At 33.2% G+C, this 19,042-nt stretch overlaps 1 protein-coding gene across 8 annotated transcripts in view; it reads left to right on the top strand.

Moving 5' to 3' along the window:
• Positions 1-19,042, top strand: part of PRKACB (protein kinase cAMP-activated catalytic subunit beta) — a 146,164-nt gene that overhangs the window by 109,607 nt on the left and 17,515 nt on the right. For all 8 annotated transcript variants that reach the window (XM_018045673.1, XM_005678170.3, XM_005678171.3 and 5 more), the window contains 5 exons: positions 1,577-1,675; positions 2,673-2,755; positions 5,930-6,056; positions 6,952-7,047; positions 10,018-10,140. In XM_018045673.1, the coding sequence (XP_017901162.1) occupies positions 1,577-1,675; positions 2,673-2,755; positions 5,930-6,056; positions 6,952-7,047; positions 10,018-10,140 (528 nt within the window). The remainder of the gene's footprint in view (positions 1-1,576; positions 1,676-2,672; positions 2,756-5,929; positions 6,057-6,951; positions 7,048-10,017; positions 10,141-19,042) is intronic.

Consider the following 19,042-nt stretch of genomic DNA (forward strand, 5'->3'; position numbering starts at 1 on the left):
TGATTCTGCTGTGAACCTGAAGCTGCTTTAAAAAAAAAATAAAATCAGTCTATGAATAAAAAGCAACAATAATTCTCCAGCTAATGTTATATAATTTATTGTAATAAGTGTGGACTAATAATGATTCAGCCACTTCATATTTTCAGGTAGGAAAAAACAGCAAGTTGCAATATCGCCAGTGTCACAAAGCTGGTTGAATAGAAAGTCTAGATTAAAACACAGGTCTTCTGACTCTCATTCAATTATTCTTTACTTAGCATTATTTTTATACTGTAATTTTATATCCTAATAATGGACAGTGTCTTTCATTACCTTTTTTTATACAAAGATTTTAAAGAATTTTTTATTTTTGGCTGTGCTAGGTCTTTGTTGCTGCACTCGGGCTTTCTCTAGTTGTAGTATTTGGGGCCTGTTGTCTAGTTGTGATGCATGGGCTTCCCGTTGCCGTGACTTCTCATTTCGGAACACAGGCTCTAGAGTTGTGACGCATGTGATTAGTTGCTCCAAGGCATGTGCAGTCTTCCTGGATCAGGGATCATAGCGTGTCTTCTGCATTGCAAGGCAGATTCTTAACCACTGGACCACCAGGGAAGCCCTTTAATTACCTTTCTTATTAGAGTTTTGAGTTAGAACTTTTATTAGAACTTTTTGAGTTCTGTGACTAACCCACACTGAAAATAAGCCTCTATCAAGAAAAGATGCCACTGCCTAAGGACTTATACAAGACAATTTATGTTTCCCTAAAGTCACCTTGTCTTAAATTCAGAATAGAACCTCTTTTGATATAAAATAACAGTCTTCATGAGGTCAAGATAAGTTGCTTTCCCTGCTATGGACTTGATTAATTAGACTATCCAAAGGAATTGATCAACTGATCAATCCTAAATGACCAATTTGTTATAAAGACCGTCATTTTTGTCAATAGTTTGTGGCTGTACAAATTGAAGTTTTAGAATTTGTTCTTGTATTTATTCAGATATAATGATATTAACAGATTGTTCATTTTTACCCACTTTTTAAAAATCATTGACTTTTCCTTAATCTTTAATTTTCTTGCTTATCTTCTCAAGATTTAAAATCAATACCTACTTATTACAGTTATTTGTGCCAGTTCTTTTAGTGGCCAATAAGTCATTAAGACCCAAGTATTGTCATATATTAACTTCTTAGGTAATTTATTATGAACCTCTTTCTTCATAGCTCTTGCTTCTTAACTGAAAATTATATTTGACATTCTGAAGACTGAATTTTAAACCTCTGTTAGATATTTCATTTGAGTCTGATAATTCTCTTTGGTAGTTATTATTTGTATTTAAGTTGGCAATCCTGCTTATGCAAGTTCATTATTATATGGAAAACTTTCTTCTTTTAAAATTATAGCAACTTTTTCTGAAACCCCCTCCTACCTCCCTCCCCACCCCATCCTTCTGAGTTGTCCCAGACCTGTATTCATGTCAATGTATGGCAAAACCACCACAATATTGTAATTAGTCTCCAATTAAAATAAATAAAAAATTATAGCAACTTTTAAATTTTGTTTAAATACATTAAATATATCTTTTCCTCTCAATTACAGGTTGTTAAACTGAAGCAAATAGAGCATACTTTGAATGAGAAAAGAATATTACAGGCAGTGAATTTTCCTTTTCTTGTTCGACTGGAATATGCTTTTAAGGTAAATTTTACTTCTATCCAAATAAAATATTTTCAACTTCACATTTTTTAAAATATGAAACTATAATAGGATTCTAATCTATATGATAAAGCTGGAAAATATGGATAAACAAAAAAGTAACATATTTAGATTTTATGTAAGTCCTGTTGTGCTTAAAAACTTAGCTGACATTTGAAAACGTTTTGATTGTTCTTGAGGAACTTGTTAAAGATAATATGTAATTTTTCATGAAATGGTATTATAAGATCAAGTATTTCAGTTTATTAAAATTCATAGTGACATCTTATGAAGCATATCTTACACTCATACAAGTGGGTACACCCACATAACTTCTCCTCTTGAACCTTTTCTACTGCAGTCTCACCGTCTTCTTTGACTTGTAATTTGTGTTCTAGCCTCTTCATTTATTTGAAGCAAAATAGTCTTTGGCCCTCTACTCAAGCACCTTATAAAGTTGCAAAAGATTTATTCTTTAGTTGGCAGCTTTTCAGCTATTTGGGGTGATACTTGGCATCTCTCTACCAGTAGATTAATATAGAACATTTTAACCTTTCTCCTTTGTCCTCTTTTATTCATTAAATCAAGTTGAAGACCTGTGTATTTAGAATGATGTTCAAAATTATTCATCTCTCTGACCTTATTTAGTGCATAAAATGTAAATATTCTTTTTCAAATATTTTTAAACTTTTGCTTACACTATAGCATTAAGTCATTACCACAGTGTTTAATTGTTCAAGAGTTAAGTGTTTCCTGTAAGAGCAGGAACAGCAAAAATCCCAGACCAATCTGTGGCAAGAGTACCAGGAAGAAAAATAAGTGCTCCAATGTCAAAAGTTAGAGCATGTTCCATTTATTCTCTATTTACTGATGCTAATAATCTATCAGATTTTTAATTTGTCTTTTTCTAATTGTACATGGTATCATCTTAAAATATTTTCATGAGAAATAATCTAGGTTTCATAGTTTTGATTTATTTATTCTTTTTACTTGTTCATAGGATAATTCTAATTTATACATGGTTATGGAATATGTTCCTGGTGGTGAAATGTTTTCACATCTAAGAAGAATTGGAAGGTTCAGGTAACTAATACTTTATGCTTCTCAAATATTTATATGCTGTGTGTTTGTTTTAAACCAAGTAAGTTTTTGTCAATGCTAAAAATTTATTTCATTAAAATTAGTAATATTTCAGCTATACAAACATTACTGAGTTTTAAAAGTTAACTAAAAACACCGTCATAGCAGTATAAATATTCTAGCATTAGTAGGTATCATGAGGGCCCATTATTTGAAGAATTTCCAGATACTATAAAAATTAATTGAATTTAAACTAATATTTAGTGAATAAATATTAGTAATATATCTCTGAGGAAGAGGCTTATGTAAGTATGAAGACAAGTAAGAAATATATTAATAAATATATAGAAAAGATAATCATAGTATCATGGTGGTAAAATTATGAAAGTTTGTTTTGCACAAATTTATTCTCCTAATGTTGCCATGTTGAGTTTTAAACATATGTATGTAACTTACACATATCTATATGTATAAATATGTAACAAACATATGTATGTACATAAACATATGTATGTTTTGAACATATGTATCAGTTTTAAACATATGTATGTAATTTTTTTAAAAAGCAGTAACTTATCATTAAGTTATTGCTAATAAGGTCACACAGTTATTAAAATAGTTTTTAGATTCTGTTAGCTTTACCTGTGCATAATACTTTGTAAGCTCCTACTATTCATTAATAATCACTTTTAGAATTAGCCTAAAACCAAGAGCAAGTTCAACTTCATTCAGTATACTATATATTGATATAATTAAAACATCATTATGAATTCAGATGACTGAAGATGAAACTTCATATTACAAAAATATGAATTGAGATTACCATGAAATTATATTCATAATAGGCCAATATGAGAGTTATTTTAGTTTCCTGAGGCCTAAACCACAATTCATTTATTAACCTAATATATAGGGCATCCAATATGTGTCAAGCACTGAGCTAATGCAGAGTAACTTCTATTTAATGATTTTTGTTTTAACTCCCTGTTGTCCTGTCGTACACTCCTTGTCCAGGCAGTCCAGAATTGCCCTATGATAATTTAAAGTTTAAAGCCGAATTACCATACCTAAGCCTGTCTTCAAAAAATATTTTATCCATTTTCTGTGGCTACTTCCTTTCTTTGCAACTCCCCACACTCTTCTTTCTTTAACATTTGATAAAGAGGAAAGCAAGTGGTTGGCATAATTCACTCAGAGACACTATCTTTCTAACCTTTCTCACATTATTTATACACTTGAAAGGTTGTTAACTCCAGCCTTAGAAACTTTGAGACAACAAGAAGACTGAATTGTTGTTGAGCTTAGCACTAATCAGAATCAATGGAGTCATTACAATTCTCTACTTAGATAGTAGCTGTCTAGACTTAAAGCTCCTACAGCATTAAACTATCCTTATAGAATATTTTGCTCTTACCTTTCAACAATTTGATTAAAGGTCTGTGTAATGTTTATGTACCTCCAATCAAACATTAATATGGATATAAATATAAAATGCTGAGTGCATCATATGTTTAGGATGATAAATATAAGATAAAAGTGCATCTTATACAAACAGGCTTATAAAGAAAATGGGAAGGGACTTCCTAGGTCAAGCATTTCCAGAATTGGGGATAAATGTTTCAATGACCAGGGTGATTCTTCCAGTCTCCTTTAGAGTATTCTCATTTCTTGTCATAAGGCATGTGTTGTAGCTTGTTGCAGTGTTGTGATAGGGCTGGAGATGGAAGGATATTATAAAATATTGCCACAGAAAAGTTTTTCTTCTCATATTCATTCATTAATTTAACAAATATTTGCTGAACACTTGGTATGTATCAGGCTAGGACCTTGGAAATGTAGTACATGACAAGCAAAAGGAACAGCATATACAATCTTTTTTTTAGAATTCCTATTTCTGGTGCTACCAAATCAAACTCATATGAACCATCTTGAGGGAAATTCTATTCATAGTTAAGGTTGTTCATTGAGGACACAAATCTGAAAGTCATTGCAGTATACTAGGAAGATTAGCAGAATTCAAATGAAGACAAACCAGAAACTCAAACTGGAAAATCAGTACATCCTTTTGGAATAATACTTAGAATGTGGCATCAAGATTACCCTAATCTGTCAGTTAATCTGTGCTTCCCTGGCAGCTCAGTGGTTAAGAATTCACGTGCCAATGCAGGAGACTTCCCTGATAGCTCAGTTGGTAAAGAATCCACCTGCAATTCAGGAGACCCTGATTTGATCCCTGGTTTGGGAAGATCCCCTAGAGAAGGGAAAGGCTACCCACTCCGGTATTCTGGCCTGGAGTATAGTCCATGGGGTTGCAAAGAGTTGGACATGACTGAGCAACTTTCACGCACACACATCAGTTTGATCCCTGGGTCAGGAAGATCCCCTAGAGAAAGAAATGGCAACCCACACCAGTATTCATGCCTGGAAAACCTCGTGGACAGAGAAGCCTGGTGGGCTATTGTCCATGAAGTTGCAAAAGAGCTGGACATGACTGAGTGACTAAACAACAGAAGCAGCAACAAATCAGTTAATCTAATCTATGCATCCAGAATTGTGTGTATTTATGTAAATATACAGATTATACCTATGTTTAGATATTTGTAGAAACATGCACAGTGAAAGATTTGGAAATTCAAACACCAGGATTGAATCTGGTTTCTGAATGAGATTATTAGTATCTTTATTCTTCATTAATATTTTATGGCTTTTTTTCTATAATGAGCATATGTCCCTTTTGTAATAATAACAGCATGGGTAAAATGGCTTAAATCTGCAGATAAAAGCAGAAATTCTTTAAGTACTAGAAATTTATGGGAAAGGTATATGGAGCTTATTAACAACAGCAATGGCCCTGATAAAACAATCTAACTGGTGCTTTTCAGTCATTCTTAGTACCTTCTAATATGGCCAACAATAATTTGAATTACAATGGCAATCTGAGAGTTATTGTTTTCTTCAACATATGCCGCTCACTAAGCATATAAAAGCATTATTTGAAGATTGATTTATAGATTTAAAAATATTTGGAAACTAACAAGATTCTTTACATATGTTTAAAAGAAAAAAAGTATTTTTTTGCTCCCAAAATGCCTCTACCTCATGTTATTTTTTGTGTAATCTACTAGTTACTATATGTTAACCCATTTTACCAAAAATCAATGTTTTGTTTCTTCGTAGTGAACCCCATGCACGGTTCTATGCAGCTCAGATAGTGCTAACATTCGAGTACCTCCATTCACTAGACCTCATCTACAGAGATCTAAAACCTGAAAATCTCTTAATTGACCACCAAGGTTATATCCAGGTATGACTTGAACACATTATGTGTAATTTATTTGAGAACATACTAGGTAAGAAGTTATATATATTTAACCACAACTACCAGGATTGGATTTTTTTTTTCCTTTGAGGGAGACAGTTCTTCCTAATAGCTTAAATTGAGTTAACAGTTCTATTGCTATTACAGAGGACCAAAAGTTCCATCAAAGATAGCGCCTGTTTATATCTCCTTTAGCTGTGAACTGTGCACAGGTTGTGCACAGGCTCCTGCCTAAAGAAAGAATAGCCAAATTTGTGAGTATTCACTTAGTGCCAGGCAGTGTTCTAAGTGTTTACATGTGTCACCTCTTTTGATTTTGATAACAGTATGAAATGTAAATACTATTGTTGTTCTCATTTTAAGGTTAATGAAACTAAGATACTGCAAGGTCACGCAGGTGGAGCATAATTTAAATCCCATCAGCTTGTCCTGAGACTCTGCTTTTTAACTCTGTAGTGCAGTTAGCAGAGGAGCCCCAGCTACCCATACTGGACTGGTGGCAATGTTTCCTTTCCGTTTCTACTCTCCTTTTTACACAGTTATTAAGATCCTCCCAATGATGCTTTTGCACCTTCTGATGGTATAATTAAGGGCAGAAGACAGTGTTGGACTTCAGGAACACTTCTGGCACTGCTTCATATTTATTGAAACTTCTTTTTGGTTTATTTGTTTCGTTGAGTCAGGGAACGGTTTTCCACATTGGTGTTGCTTTAATCTTTATTCACTAAATAGTGGCCTTAATGGATTAGTCTCAATTACACTGACTTAATTTTTTTTTCAAGGTGTTAATTTTAACCCTGATTTTTAACTTTCAACTTAGGTACAGTAAATACATTTATTATGAAATAACAAATGTTTATAGGCTTTTTGTCTTTTATAGGTCACAGACTTTGGGTTTGCCAAAAGAGTTAAAGGCAGAACTTGGACATTATGTGGCACTCCAGAATATTTGGCTCCAGAAATAATTCTCAGCAAGGTATATTTATAGTATCATTATGTAAGAAGTAAAAATATAAGGCATGCATCACTGTGGACTTTTATTTTTTTTTAAGTTATGATCTAATTTTACATGTTTATTTAATCTAAATATGAATTTAAATCTTTGTGTATAATTACTAAAAATCAATTATTTAGAGTCTCCCACTAATCTCATAAGCTGTTGATTTTAACTCTGGAGCTGAGAGAATTAGTTTAAATAAATATGGTCTTTAGATCCATGTTTTGAAACCAGAAGCATAGCCTTTTCATAATTATTCCCAGTAACAGGAGGGCAGAGAGTCGTTGCTCTGGGTTACACCAAGAGGCAAATTAAAAATGATATATATGTACTAGTTGTCTATTCTTCCTTTTGTTAGGTAGTTAGAATGAGCGCTTTAATGTCCGTTGCTTCAGATTTTTATTAAGAAGAGACAGAACAGAGATTACACTCCCCTAACACATTGTTTTAATTTTACCACATAAGTGGAAAAAAAGTATGTGAATTACTTTTTAAAATTTTAGTTTAAAAATAGAAACATTATAGCAGTTAAATAGTTATAATCTTATTGAAGACAGTTCTACTTTTTCTAAACAGTGAAAATGTGGTGAGAGAAATTTTTAATCATTTCTAAAAGGGTAGTTTAACTTTCATTTTCCTTTCTACTTCCATCCCTTGGTGGTAAAAGCTAGAAAGGAGAAACTGATAGTAATGGCTCAGACAGGAGCCAGGAAAGAGAAAAGGATAAGATATATGCATTGATATTTATACACTGATTAACTACCCTCTGAATAATTGAAATTTGGCTAGCTGCTGAAGTGTTAGAATAAGAGAATTCTTTCAGCTTTCCTTTTATTATCTTTCATAATTTAAATCATCTATAACTTTTAATCTTTTATAATTAAATGTCATTGCCACTAACATTTAAGTACATTTAACAGATAATGTAATGCCACTGTAAACACCAAAACTTGGAAAAATGTGTGTGTATAGAAATAGATATTCATTGTCTGAAATCTGGGAAATATAGAAAACTATAAAGAAAGAATGAAAAAACTTTCAATCTCACTACCCAGAGGTAGCCTTTTAAAAAAACATTTCAATATATTTTTCTATGCATGTTTCAGTGAATGTACAACTTTGTATTCAGCTTTTCTCACTTGAGTAATAATTATCCTGCAAATGTGATTTAATTGCTTATTTTAAAATGCACCATTTTGTATTTTGTCATTCTTCTGTTGTTGAGTAGTCAACTTGTTTCCCTTTTTTTCTTTTGTAAATGACTGTGATAAATGTCTTTGTCCATAAAGCTTTTTTCTGTATTTTAAATTATTTTTAGGATAGATTCCTAAAAGTGAAATTACAGGGTCAGAGAATATGAACATTTTTAAGTTTTTCAATACATATTGCCAAAGGACTTTCCAAAAAGATTGTAACATTTTTACACTTCTCAGCAATGTTTGAGGAGTATCTGTTTCACCATACTTTCTCCAGCATTGGATATTCGTGTTTTAAAAGATCATTATTAATTTGATAAATAGTAACTGATATCTAATTATTTTAAGTCTCATGACTTTGATGATTACATTTTTTAATGCTTAATAACCATTTGGTATTGCTTTGTGTGTATGTCTGAGTCATTAGTTCATGTCCTTGCCCATTTATCTATTATAATTTAGTTTTTCTTATTGATTTAATTTTCTTTAGGGTATTAAAAGCACCTGGCATACTTATTATAAACATTAGCACACATCTAAAACATAGAAATCAGAACTTCGCAAAAGGATCTATTTTAACATTATATGCTTTCGTTATAGCAAAAAACATTGTAATTACATTATGAGTGAGTTGCATTTAAAGAAAAGCGTAGTTAATGCCCATTTCTATTAGCAAAACAAAGTGTTATCCCTATTTTACTAGTCTCTCTCTCTTTAAAAACATATAGAAGCAAGAAATAAACAGAAAAATAGAATCTCTATATCATTATATTTTAACCAGTAATTTGAAAATAAAATTATTTGTAAAGCTAAAATTTTAATGAAAAGTTGGAATAGTGGGAGTGGTGAAGGTAATTAAGTGGAGACCAAAAGATCTGGCAAGAACTCAGCTCATTTCTCTCCATGATAAAGTTGTATTTTTTTTCCCCCATAATCTTTTATGCCAATTGACACTGATTATAGTTTATCAAACTTTATATAAACGTATTAATTTTTTTCTTATTTTCTTATCAATACTTCTAGATCTTCATTTTAGTAAGTTTAACATGAAAAGAAAAACCCAATTAAGAATAACCTTAGAATTGTACATTTGGTTTATAACACAATTTTATATTCATTATTTCCTTTCACTTGTAGTCCCCATAAAACTCCATGAATTAGTTATCTTTCCTGTATACCTTTTAGAGATGAGAAACAAAAACAGTGGATGGATAAAGTTTCCTTAAATATTTACATTCATTAGGTTCCACATTAAGCTTTTAGTTTTAATAAGATCTGATGGGATTATCCCTAATATATTCACCCTCCTAAACCCACCAATATATTTTGATAAATACTTTAGCATTTATCATGAAGTACAATATCTACTCTCATTTCAAAACTTTTGACCTTTCTTAAGTATTCCCTAGAAAATCTGATTCATAATATTACACAATAGATTAGGCTTTAAGAGGTAATTTCATCCAATTCCCTTCCTAATGTTGAACAAAAACTAAATTATCCCAATTAAATAGGGCATATTTTATTGTCTCTAATATTCTTAATGATTTTAGAAAGAAGATTTAATAGTATTTCTTAATATTCAGTTTCAATATCTGGAATATATTTTCCTTTTTATTTTATCCTGAATAACTGCTCAGCAACTGCCTTTTTAAAAATTTCGTATGCTTGAAGATCATTTTGAAATAATTTGACTTCATTCTCCCCTGAGTGAATTAAGTAATGATTGCCATTTGGTGTTGGTTTATCTTAGGGCTACAATAAGGCAGTGGATTGGTGGGCATTAGGAGTGTTAATCTATGAAATGGCGGCTGGCTACCCCCCATTCTTTGCAGACCAACCAATTCAGATTTATGAAAAAATTGTTTCTGGAAAGGTAAGTAATACATTTTATTATTCTTTAATTATTTTTTATCTCTCTACATGAGTTTTAAGTATTATAGATTGAAACTATTTGATACCATCTGGATATTACCCTAAATTGGGAAAAATATAGAAATATCCATAGAGTCTGCCCTTATATCTAGCACTCATTTAAGATACAGTAAATATTGAATCATTGAAGTCTTTTAGGTAAAAAAGGGCAATTTTACAAATAACAAAATAGTAAAGCAATTTCCATCCTTATTATTATTATCAGTTGTAAAATATAGGATCATAGCCATAGTTCTTTTATCTCTCTCCAGATAAATAAAAATTGTTAGTTACTTCATGTTGATATCTGCTTGGAGAGAAGTTTTAGGGGCTGTTTTTATATACCCTTGCTTTTTTAGAAGAGACTTGTTTAAATTATGTGAAACAACACAAAATTGAAAATAATTATAAAATGTGTGTGCTACATCATTTCAGTTGTGTCCATCTCTGCAACCCCATGGACTGTAGCCCTCCAGGCTCCTTTTGTCCATGGAATTCTCCAGGCAAGAATACTGGAGTAGGTCGCCATGCCCTTTTCCAGGGGATCTTCTGGGCCCAGACATCAAACCTGCGTCTCTGTCTCTTATGTCTCCTGCAGTGGCAGGCGGGTTCTTTACCACTCCCTCCACCTGGGAAGCCCCAATTTTAGAATAGATAAGCCTTTTAAGATGAGAATTCAAAGAAATGATGTTAATGGTTTTTCACATTAATATGATTATAATTGCCATTGATCTATAGGAAATATGGAAATAACATTAGTTTTTCTTGAATATGAGTAGATATACTATAGGTTGGAGTATCTTACATTTTGAAGTACTATACTAACCTTTCTTCTTTTGCATTTATAATTCCTAATTTTGTTTTCCAAAAATATTTTGTTTTCCAAAAATATTTTGTTTAAAGTCAGCCATAGACTCTTGTCTTAACTCATACCTCTGGTCCTTTTTAAAAATACTGCTGTCAGTTTAAGTAGAGATGAGCCTGATTCTTCCCACCATGACGAAAAGAAACTAAGCTTTCAAAAATTCCTGGAAGACCTTCTATATATTTTTTACAGAATTCATGGGAAGGAAGTTTCCTCCTTTTTCTTATTCCTCCATGTGGTATGCTCTATTAGTTTTTGTTCGTTTGCTTGCTTGCTTTTGATCATATAACATCAATCTTGACCTGACATTACCTTGAGATGTGATTCAATTGGCTGTTTTGTATGTTGTGACTTTCTAAACTTCCCTGGTGGCTCAGATGGTAAAGAATCTGCCTGCAATGCTGGAGACCCAGGTTCTAATCCCTGGGCTTGGAAGATCCTCTGGAGAAGGGGATGGCTACCCACTCCAGTGTTCTTGCCTGGGAAATCCCATGGACAGAGGAGCCTGGTGGGCCCAAGTCCATCGGGTTGCAAAGAGTTAGATATATCTAAGTGACTAAACAACAACAATATCAAGGCGGAAATTAATCTGATTAAACTCTTAAAGAATCTGGAAAGTGATAGAAAAAAGTCTCTATTTCTTTGTATCTCAACCAGATTCATCCTCTATATTTAGTATGAAAGTTAGCATTCATGAACTTTAAATTTATAATGTCAGCTATTCAAAAGGTACCCTGACTATTCATAATGTAGTTATTTCTTTTTACCAAGACTCAAATTTAAATTATGGATGCTGCATAGCTAGAGCTTTAGGGGTAAGACACAAATAGGATGAGTCTCTCCAGCCACCTAGAACCCACATCTCAACACAATATTGTTCCATATGTCATAGTGTATATGCAGTCTACAGAGATCACAAGATTTTCAGTTCTATTTTACTGCATTTTAAGGGGGAAAGTTCTATGTTGTGGCAGTGTTCACAAACTAGGGGACTTACTAAAGAGCACATACTTAAACTATGTCGAAGGTAAAAAATGAATACCTCTTACAGATAATTAAGCTAGGTATTGAAAGATTTACACTAAAGTAATATAGAAGGCAGAATGAAATATTTAGGTAATTATTACTCCTGTCCTTGCTACACTTGTAGATCTCTAGGCTTCCAGTTTTTTATCCTTGTAATTGCTTTCACCCAAAAGAATATTAAAAGTCAAAAGAACTTTTGAGATTAACAAACAAAAATATCAAGAAACATTAATAGACAAAGCAGTGATTTATTTTTTTAAGAATTTGAGAAGTAATTATGTAACATCTCAAGAGAAAATAAAGACCAAAGGCTATATACTAAAATACTTTTAAATAACTAAATGGGAGAAGTGTATTTTACTAATACAAAGACTAAGAGTGCAGAAATTATAGTAATATTTCCAAATAATTTATTTACAGTTAATTACAAAGTTCCTGCTTAAACATCTTTAACTTCGTAGTGAAAGTGGCTCAGTTGTGTCTAACTCTTTGCAACCCCATGGACTGTAGCCTGTCAGGCTCCTCTGTCCATGGAATTCTCTAGGCAAGAATATTGGAGTGGGTAGCCATTCCCTTCTCCAGGGGATCTTCCCAACGCAGAGATCAAACCCAGAGATCAAACCCAGGTCTCCTGCATTGTAGGCAGATTCTATACCATCTGAGCCTCCAGGGAGACTTCATAGGAGAAGTCAAATTTTCTGACAAGGATGCTATTGTCATAACTAAATTTTATTCACTTAGGAAAACTACTTTCATTAAAACAAGTGTATCTTCATCTGTGTGAATAGGCCTCTTTTTGTCAATCATTGTACACTGTAAAATTTTTTTGGCTATTTATGAATATGTTCATATCAAACTTTAACATTTAGGACCCAATGTTAGCATAAAATTTAAATCTGCATATATTCTAAAATTATAACAGTTTAAATCCTGGTCATCTTAGAGTAGGAACATAAAATTTTAAATCACAATATCTGACTTTTTTTCTTTTTTATTAAATATGATAAGGTGTTTGGTGTACTGCTGTTTTTAACTAAAGGTACCAGATTATCTCTCCCCATAGTGGATATAGAGTTGTTTTCATTTCTTATTATCTTTTCTCATCTAAAGTAGAATTCATGAAAATAAAATATTATTATTGAGTGATCTCTAGGATCTGTATTTAAATACGAAATCATGTTCACATTTTCCACTAAAACCATCTGTTTTAGCACTTAGATTCAAACTAGAAGTTGTCCCTATCCACATTATAAAGCATTATTGTCTCTCTGTTTAGCAGCTAAAAGTCAAATTGGAGATTAACTTGTTTTCAAATTTTTTAATTGTTCAGGTCATTGATAATCCAGTTTTGGTCTTACAGATCCTATATTTGTATTTAAAATTTCTTAATGATTTTAGTGATGTCAAATATTTTAAAACATACTTTTCATTCAGAATTTTTCTGATTTTTTTTAAAAAGCATGTTATTTTATGCAACAGTATTTTATGATGAGTATATTTTTGAAACCATGTTATTAATATAAAGATTATAGGAATCATTGACTTATAAAAGTTCAAATAAGTTTAATAAAATGATTAATTCACTAACATATGTATATTTGAACATTAGATTGTTACATTCTTTCTCTATTTACAGTGTTTTAGCTCAAACTGATATTTTTCAATGCACGGAAAGATGATCAATCAGCTTGTTAGATTCTCTCCTACGCATATTTTGCCTTTAATAAAAAACAGAGTAGGTGGTATTTAAATGTCAAATTATTCATACAGTATTAAGATTCAGGTTTAGAAATGCCTAGTTAACAGAAAACTCTTATAATTCCCACATTGACTATGCCTCATCCTAGCAATACATATGCTGAGTTTCTGTATATAGTCTTTAAATTTAATACTTCAGTGCCATATACTCTATAACAAGAATCAGTGATGGTTTCCACAGCAACTCTATCTGGCTTTATTACTCTTAGAAATGCAAAAGTTAACACTGTACTGAAAAATGATATTTGCAAATAAGGTGGCAAGCAAGTAATAGCTGTGTGAAAACCAAGAATTTTTTATTTATGTAATTAAAAAAAATTCTTAGCTCCTAAAGTATTATTCCATTTTTAATGACCAACAAATATGTACAAGAAGACACTATACAAAATATCAAGTTAGAAACCTAGATATACACAGAATAACCAAAAAGAATTGGTGAATTTTTTTTCCTAAAGGGCCATCCACATTCACATGAAGTGAAGTATGGCTGATTAGCAGCCAAATGACTATTCCCTTTTGTGTCTAGGGTCCCCAAGATGACCCCCAGGTTAAGTGATTCACTAGGAAGATTCACAAAGTTCATCATATAGGGGTAGTCAGGGAATGAATATCTTACATTGTAAAAAGTACCTTCATTGTAAGCTATCTTACAAGAAAGTTTATAAAGTGAAATCAACAAAGGGAAAAGACGTTTATGGTAATGTCCAGAGGAAACCAGCACAAACTTTCGAGTCCTTGTCCAAAGGGGTCAGAAGGCAAACTTTATTTCTCCAGCAATGAATTTTGGCAACATAGATAAAATGTTGTCTACCAGGGAAGTACAGTAAAGCCTCAAGGCCCAAGGATTTTATTGGAATCACATATACATCTTCTATTTGGCACATACCAGAATCTGAGATTCCCACAACAAAAGCAAATGTTCAGCATAACCCATATCGTTTGTAGTACATCTAGGTGCAGTGCGCCACTCGTGTCACTTAGGGAAGTTTCTTTTCAGTTTCTGGTACTGTGACCATTCCAATTCGCAGATACCTGCCAAGGGCCAAACTTGCTGACAGGCCTTCCTCAAGGGTAGCATTCTCAAGCCTGCTATATTATCTCTTTTCTGTATATTCCTAAATAACATACACATATGCAGATATACCACTACGCTTTTTCAGAGGCTCCACTGCTAATACTTTTTTGAGAAATTAAAATGCCATTTTTTATTTGACCATGGCTACAGTCGAAGACACTTATAGTACTCAGTAGTTATTTTCATAAAATACAAAAGCAGTTACACTATATGCATAAAATCCAGGGCAGTTTTTTAACACCTTGCTGTGAACATTTAAAATTCTTAATACCTGCTGTGAGACAGTCCTTACCTTAGGAGTCCTATGGGCAAATGATTGCATTTCTGCAACCATCTGAATTCATTATATCTATGCACTGTTTCTGCATAGGTGAGAACAGATCAGAGAGCCTGCAATCATGGTACTAATATAAGTATTTTGTTAATGTCCTAGATGTTTCTTTTTATGTATATAGGATCCAGTCCTGTGAGACTGAGTCCTATGAGATAGTGTGGAACTTAGCACCATATCTGCTAGAAAGTATGTATGAAAAGTTATGTGTTCTGAAAAGTTAACTAATGTATATGCTCAGTTTTGCTAGATAATTTTTTAACTAGGATCATAGGTTTCTTAGAGCTATACTAATTTAGAGAGAGAATTTCTTAAAATTTATCCCAGTATGGAATGTGGGTAGAAGTTGACAGATTATTGACTGTGTACAAACTCTTTTGAGTTATTTAAGCCCAGTAAATTTTGTCCTGATGCAGGATAAAATGTTACTAGTTGAATAGTCTTTTCCTCCATAACTGCAGAAGAATAGCAGTAAAAATTTTCTCCTCTTCAATCAGAGATAAACTTTGTAATTTCTGTGATTAAGCTAAAAGTAGACAAATTTGACTTTTGTCTCACTTTGTTTCTAAAATTAAAAAAGAGTGAATTTAAATCACCTGTTTGGATGGATACTATAATAACATGCACTGATTTTCTTCTTGGATATAACTTCCTCTTAAATTTTTAGAAGGTAATAGTTATTCCTAAAACCAAAATGCACAAGACTTTATAATTGATATTATAGCTGAACAAATATTCCATTGTTTGCTCAGTTCAAAATTAATTTCATAGTTATTTTAACACAGTGTGTAATATAATTGTACAAAGTTAAGAAGGTATCAGCTATATTCACAATTTTGTCCTTATAAAACAATGCTTTAGTTGTCTATTTGCTCCCTCACTCTATCAAATTTAAGTGCCTTAAGAGAATTTGTTTGTTGTACAAATTTAAAAGGTGGAGCATGAGAAAAGAAGAAAAGAGGAACTTATTATACTCTGCAGTGACTTTTCTAGTACACTCTGTCCTTGAGTAGACTGGAAACATAATAATAAATATTGCTGACTTCTAGGTTCCTTTTTTGAATCGGAAATTCAGCTTCAGATCATTAAGATATTACTCTAAAATGAAACATATATTGAATTAGTGCCTATAAGATACTAGGCCAGTTTCATAGGCAATTCCCTGGCAGTCCACTGGGTAGGACTTGGTGATTTCACTGCCGTAGTACTCAATCGCTCAGTCATGTCTGACTGTGTGATCACATGGACTGTAGTCCACCAGGCTCCTCTGCCCATGGGATTTTCTAGGCAAGAATACTGGAGTGGGTTGCCATTTCCTTCTCCGTCACTGCCATAGACCCAGGTTCAATTCCTAGTCAGGGAACTAAGATCTCACAAGACATACAGCATGGCCGGAAAAAGAAAAGGCAGTTTCATAAAAGTTACCTAATTTCTTTTCATACCTGCCAGATGAAATATACTTTTATCATTTTACGGATGAGATACGTGAGGTTATCTCACTTATCAGAAAGGTAAAAGTTTGCCTAAAGTATAAAGAACTAGAGTTGGTATTGGAACCCAGGTATTCTTTCTACCAAAGAAATAGCTTAGTAGAATTCTTGAGATGACAAGAATGTTCCATTTGATTTAGTTTAACTCCCTTATTCTATATGTAGGTAAATCAGGGCTCTGAATAGCCCAAAGATAAAAGCTGCTGCTGCTGCTAAGTTGCTTCAGTCGTGTATGACTCTGTGCAACCCTATGGAGAGCAGCCCACCAGGCTCCTCCATCCACAGGATTCTCTAGGCAAGAATACCAGAGTGGGTTGCCATTTCCTTCTCCAAGATAAAAGCCAGTTAGTGGCAAAGCAAGAAATAGAATCTAGTTCAGTGGTTTTTTCATTACTCCTTCATTTGGCTTCAGTGACTCTGCATGATCTTAGCTTTATTCCTGAATTACTCATGTTTCCTTTTTTTAAAAATTGGCTTAAAAAAACATAATTCTCATGAAACTCTTTAAAAAGGGTATGCTAGTATGCTTGGATTTATATCCTCATTCTTTTTCTTTTAATTTTTTAAATTTATTTTAATGGGAGTATAATTGCTTTGGCCACCTCATTCGAAGAGTTGACTCATTGGAAAAGACCCTGATGCTGGGAGGGATTGAGGGCAGGAGGAGAAGGGGATGATATACGATGAGATGGCTGAATGGCATCACCAACTCTATGGACATGAATTTGAGTGAACTCTGGGAGTTGGTGATGAACAGGGAGGCCAGGTGTGCTGCGATTCATGGGGTCGCAAAGAGTCAGACACGACTGAGCGACTGAACTGAACTGACTGAATTGCTTTACAATGTTATGTTAGTTTCTGCTGTACAGCAACGTGAATCAGCTATATATGTACATATATCACTACCCTCTACTCATCTTTCCTTCTAAATCTCTTTGGCTTGATCTTCTTTTTTTGCACATCTTTCATTGGTGGTCACATCCTCTGTATAACTTTTAATACTAGCTATAAAGAAAGAAAGTGAAGTCACTCAGTTGTATCTGACTCTTTGTGACCCCATGAACTGTAGCCTACCAGGCTCCTCCATCCATGGAATTTTCCAGGCAAGAGTACTGGAGTGGGTTGCCATTTCCTTCTCCAGGGGATCTTCCCAACGCAGGGATCGAACCCAGGGCTCCCGCATTGCAGACAGACCATCTGAGCCACCAGGGAAGCTTAATACTAGCTATACGTGACTCATAAGTTACATAATTTTGTATCCAACTTCCTGAGATCTCCACTCAGAGGTCTAATAAATGTCTCAAATTCAACCTGTCTAAAACTGACAGATTTTTGTTTTCCTTAGCAAATCTCTTCATCCCACCATCTTTCCCATCTCATTTGATGGCAGTATCATCCTTTCAGTTACTTTCAGCTACTCAGGCCAAAACACCCCAACGTTCTCAATCCATGTTTGATGCATAGGAAAACCATATTGCCTCTATCTTTAGAATATGCACAGAATTCAGCTACTTTTACCACCTCCACTGATACTACTCTCTTTTGAGTCACTAGAGTGGTTCTTTAAAAAACATTGTCAGATCTTGTTACTCCTTTCAGAACCTTGCAATGACCCCCATTTTCTTCAGAATAAAAATTTAAAGACCTTACAAAGAAAGGTTTTGCCAGGAATGATGGATGACAACATTTTAGAAGGTCACGTTTGTTGCTAAGTTTCTTTCTCACTAGAATGTGAACACTGTGGAGGCAGAAATCCTTGCCTTACTTTGGTTTTTCTACTATACCCCAAGCACATCTGTGCCTAGCATATAGATGGTATTGAATCAGTGTTTGTTGAATTTAAGTCCATGCATTTGTTGGATATTTATTAAGCTTATAGTATATGAGCAGTGCTAGATACAGCAAATCAGTTGCGGCCTCTGCCTTCATGAAGCTTTCATGAAATAGATGCCCACTCTCAGAGGTACCAGTTCAGTTGGTCTTCTGTGTATTCCAATTATATGTATATTTTTTAAATTATTTCAGGTGATTTTCATGCACATCATGTATTGAAAGCTTATGTGTGTGTACCTCACTACAGAAGTAGACTTATTCTTAAGAATATATCATTAGGAAGCTCAGAACTAACTTGGTCTCTAAAGGTTGAAAAAGAATCCTAAACAGGAAATATTAGAGGATAAACATCCAGTAAACACTTTAAGGAGCACATACTGCACAAAGCCCTCTTTCATGTTAAATGATCCTAGTTTCCAATAACTTCACCACTTAGATCCACCGGTTTAATGGAGTTAGACTGTCTCTTTTCCAAATCTATCTCTT

The sequence above is a fragment of the Capra hircus genome, chromosome 3, assembly GCF_001704415.2.
Source record: "Capra hircus breed San Clemente chromosome 3, ASM170441v1, whole genome shotgun sequence".
Taxonomy (NCBI): Eukaryota; Metazoa; Chordata; class Mammalia; order Artiodactyla; family Bovidae; genus Capra; species Capra hircus.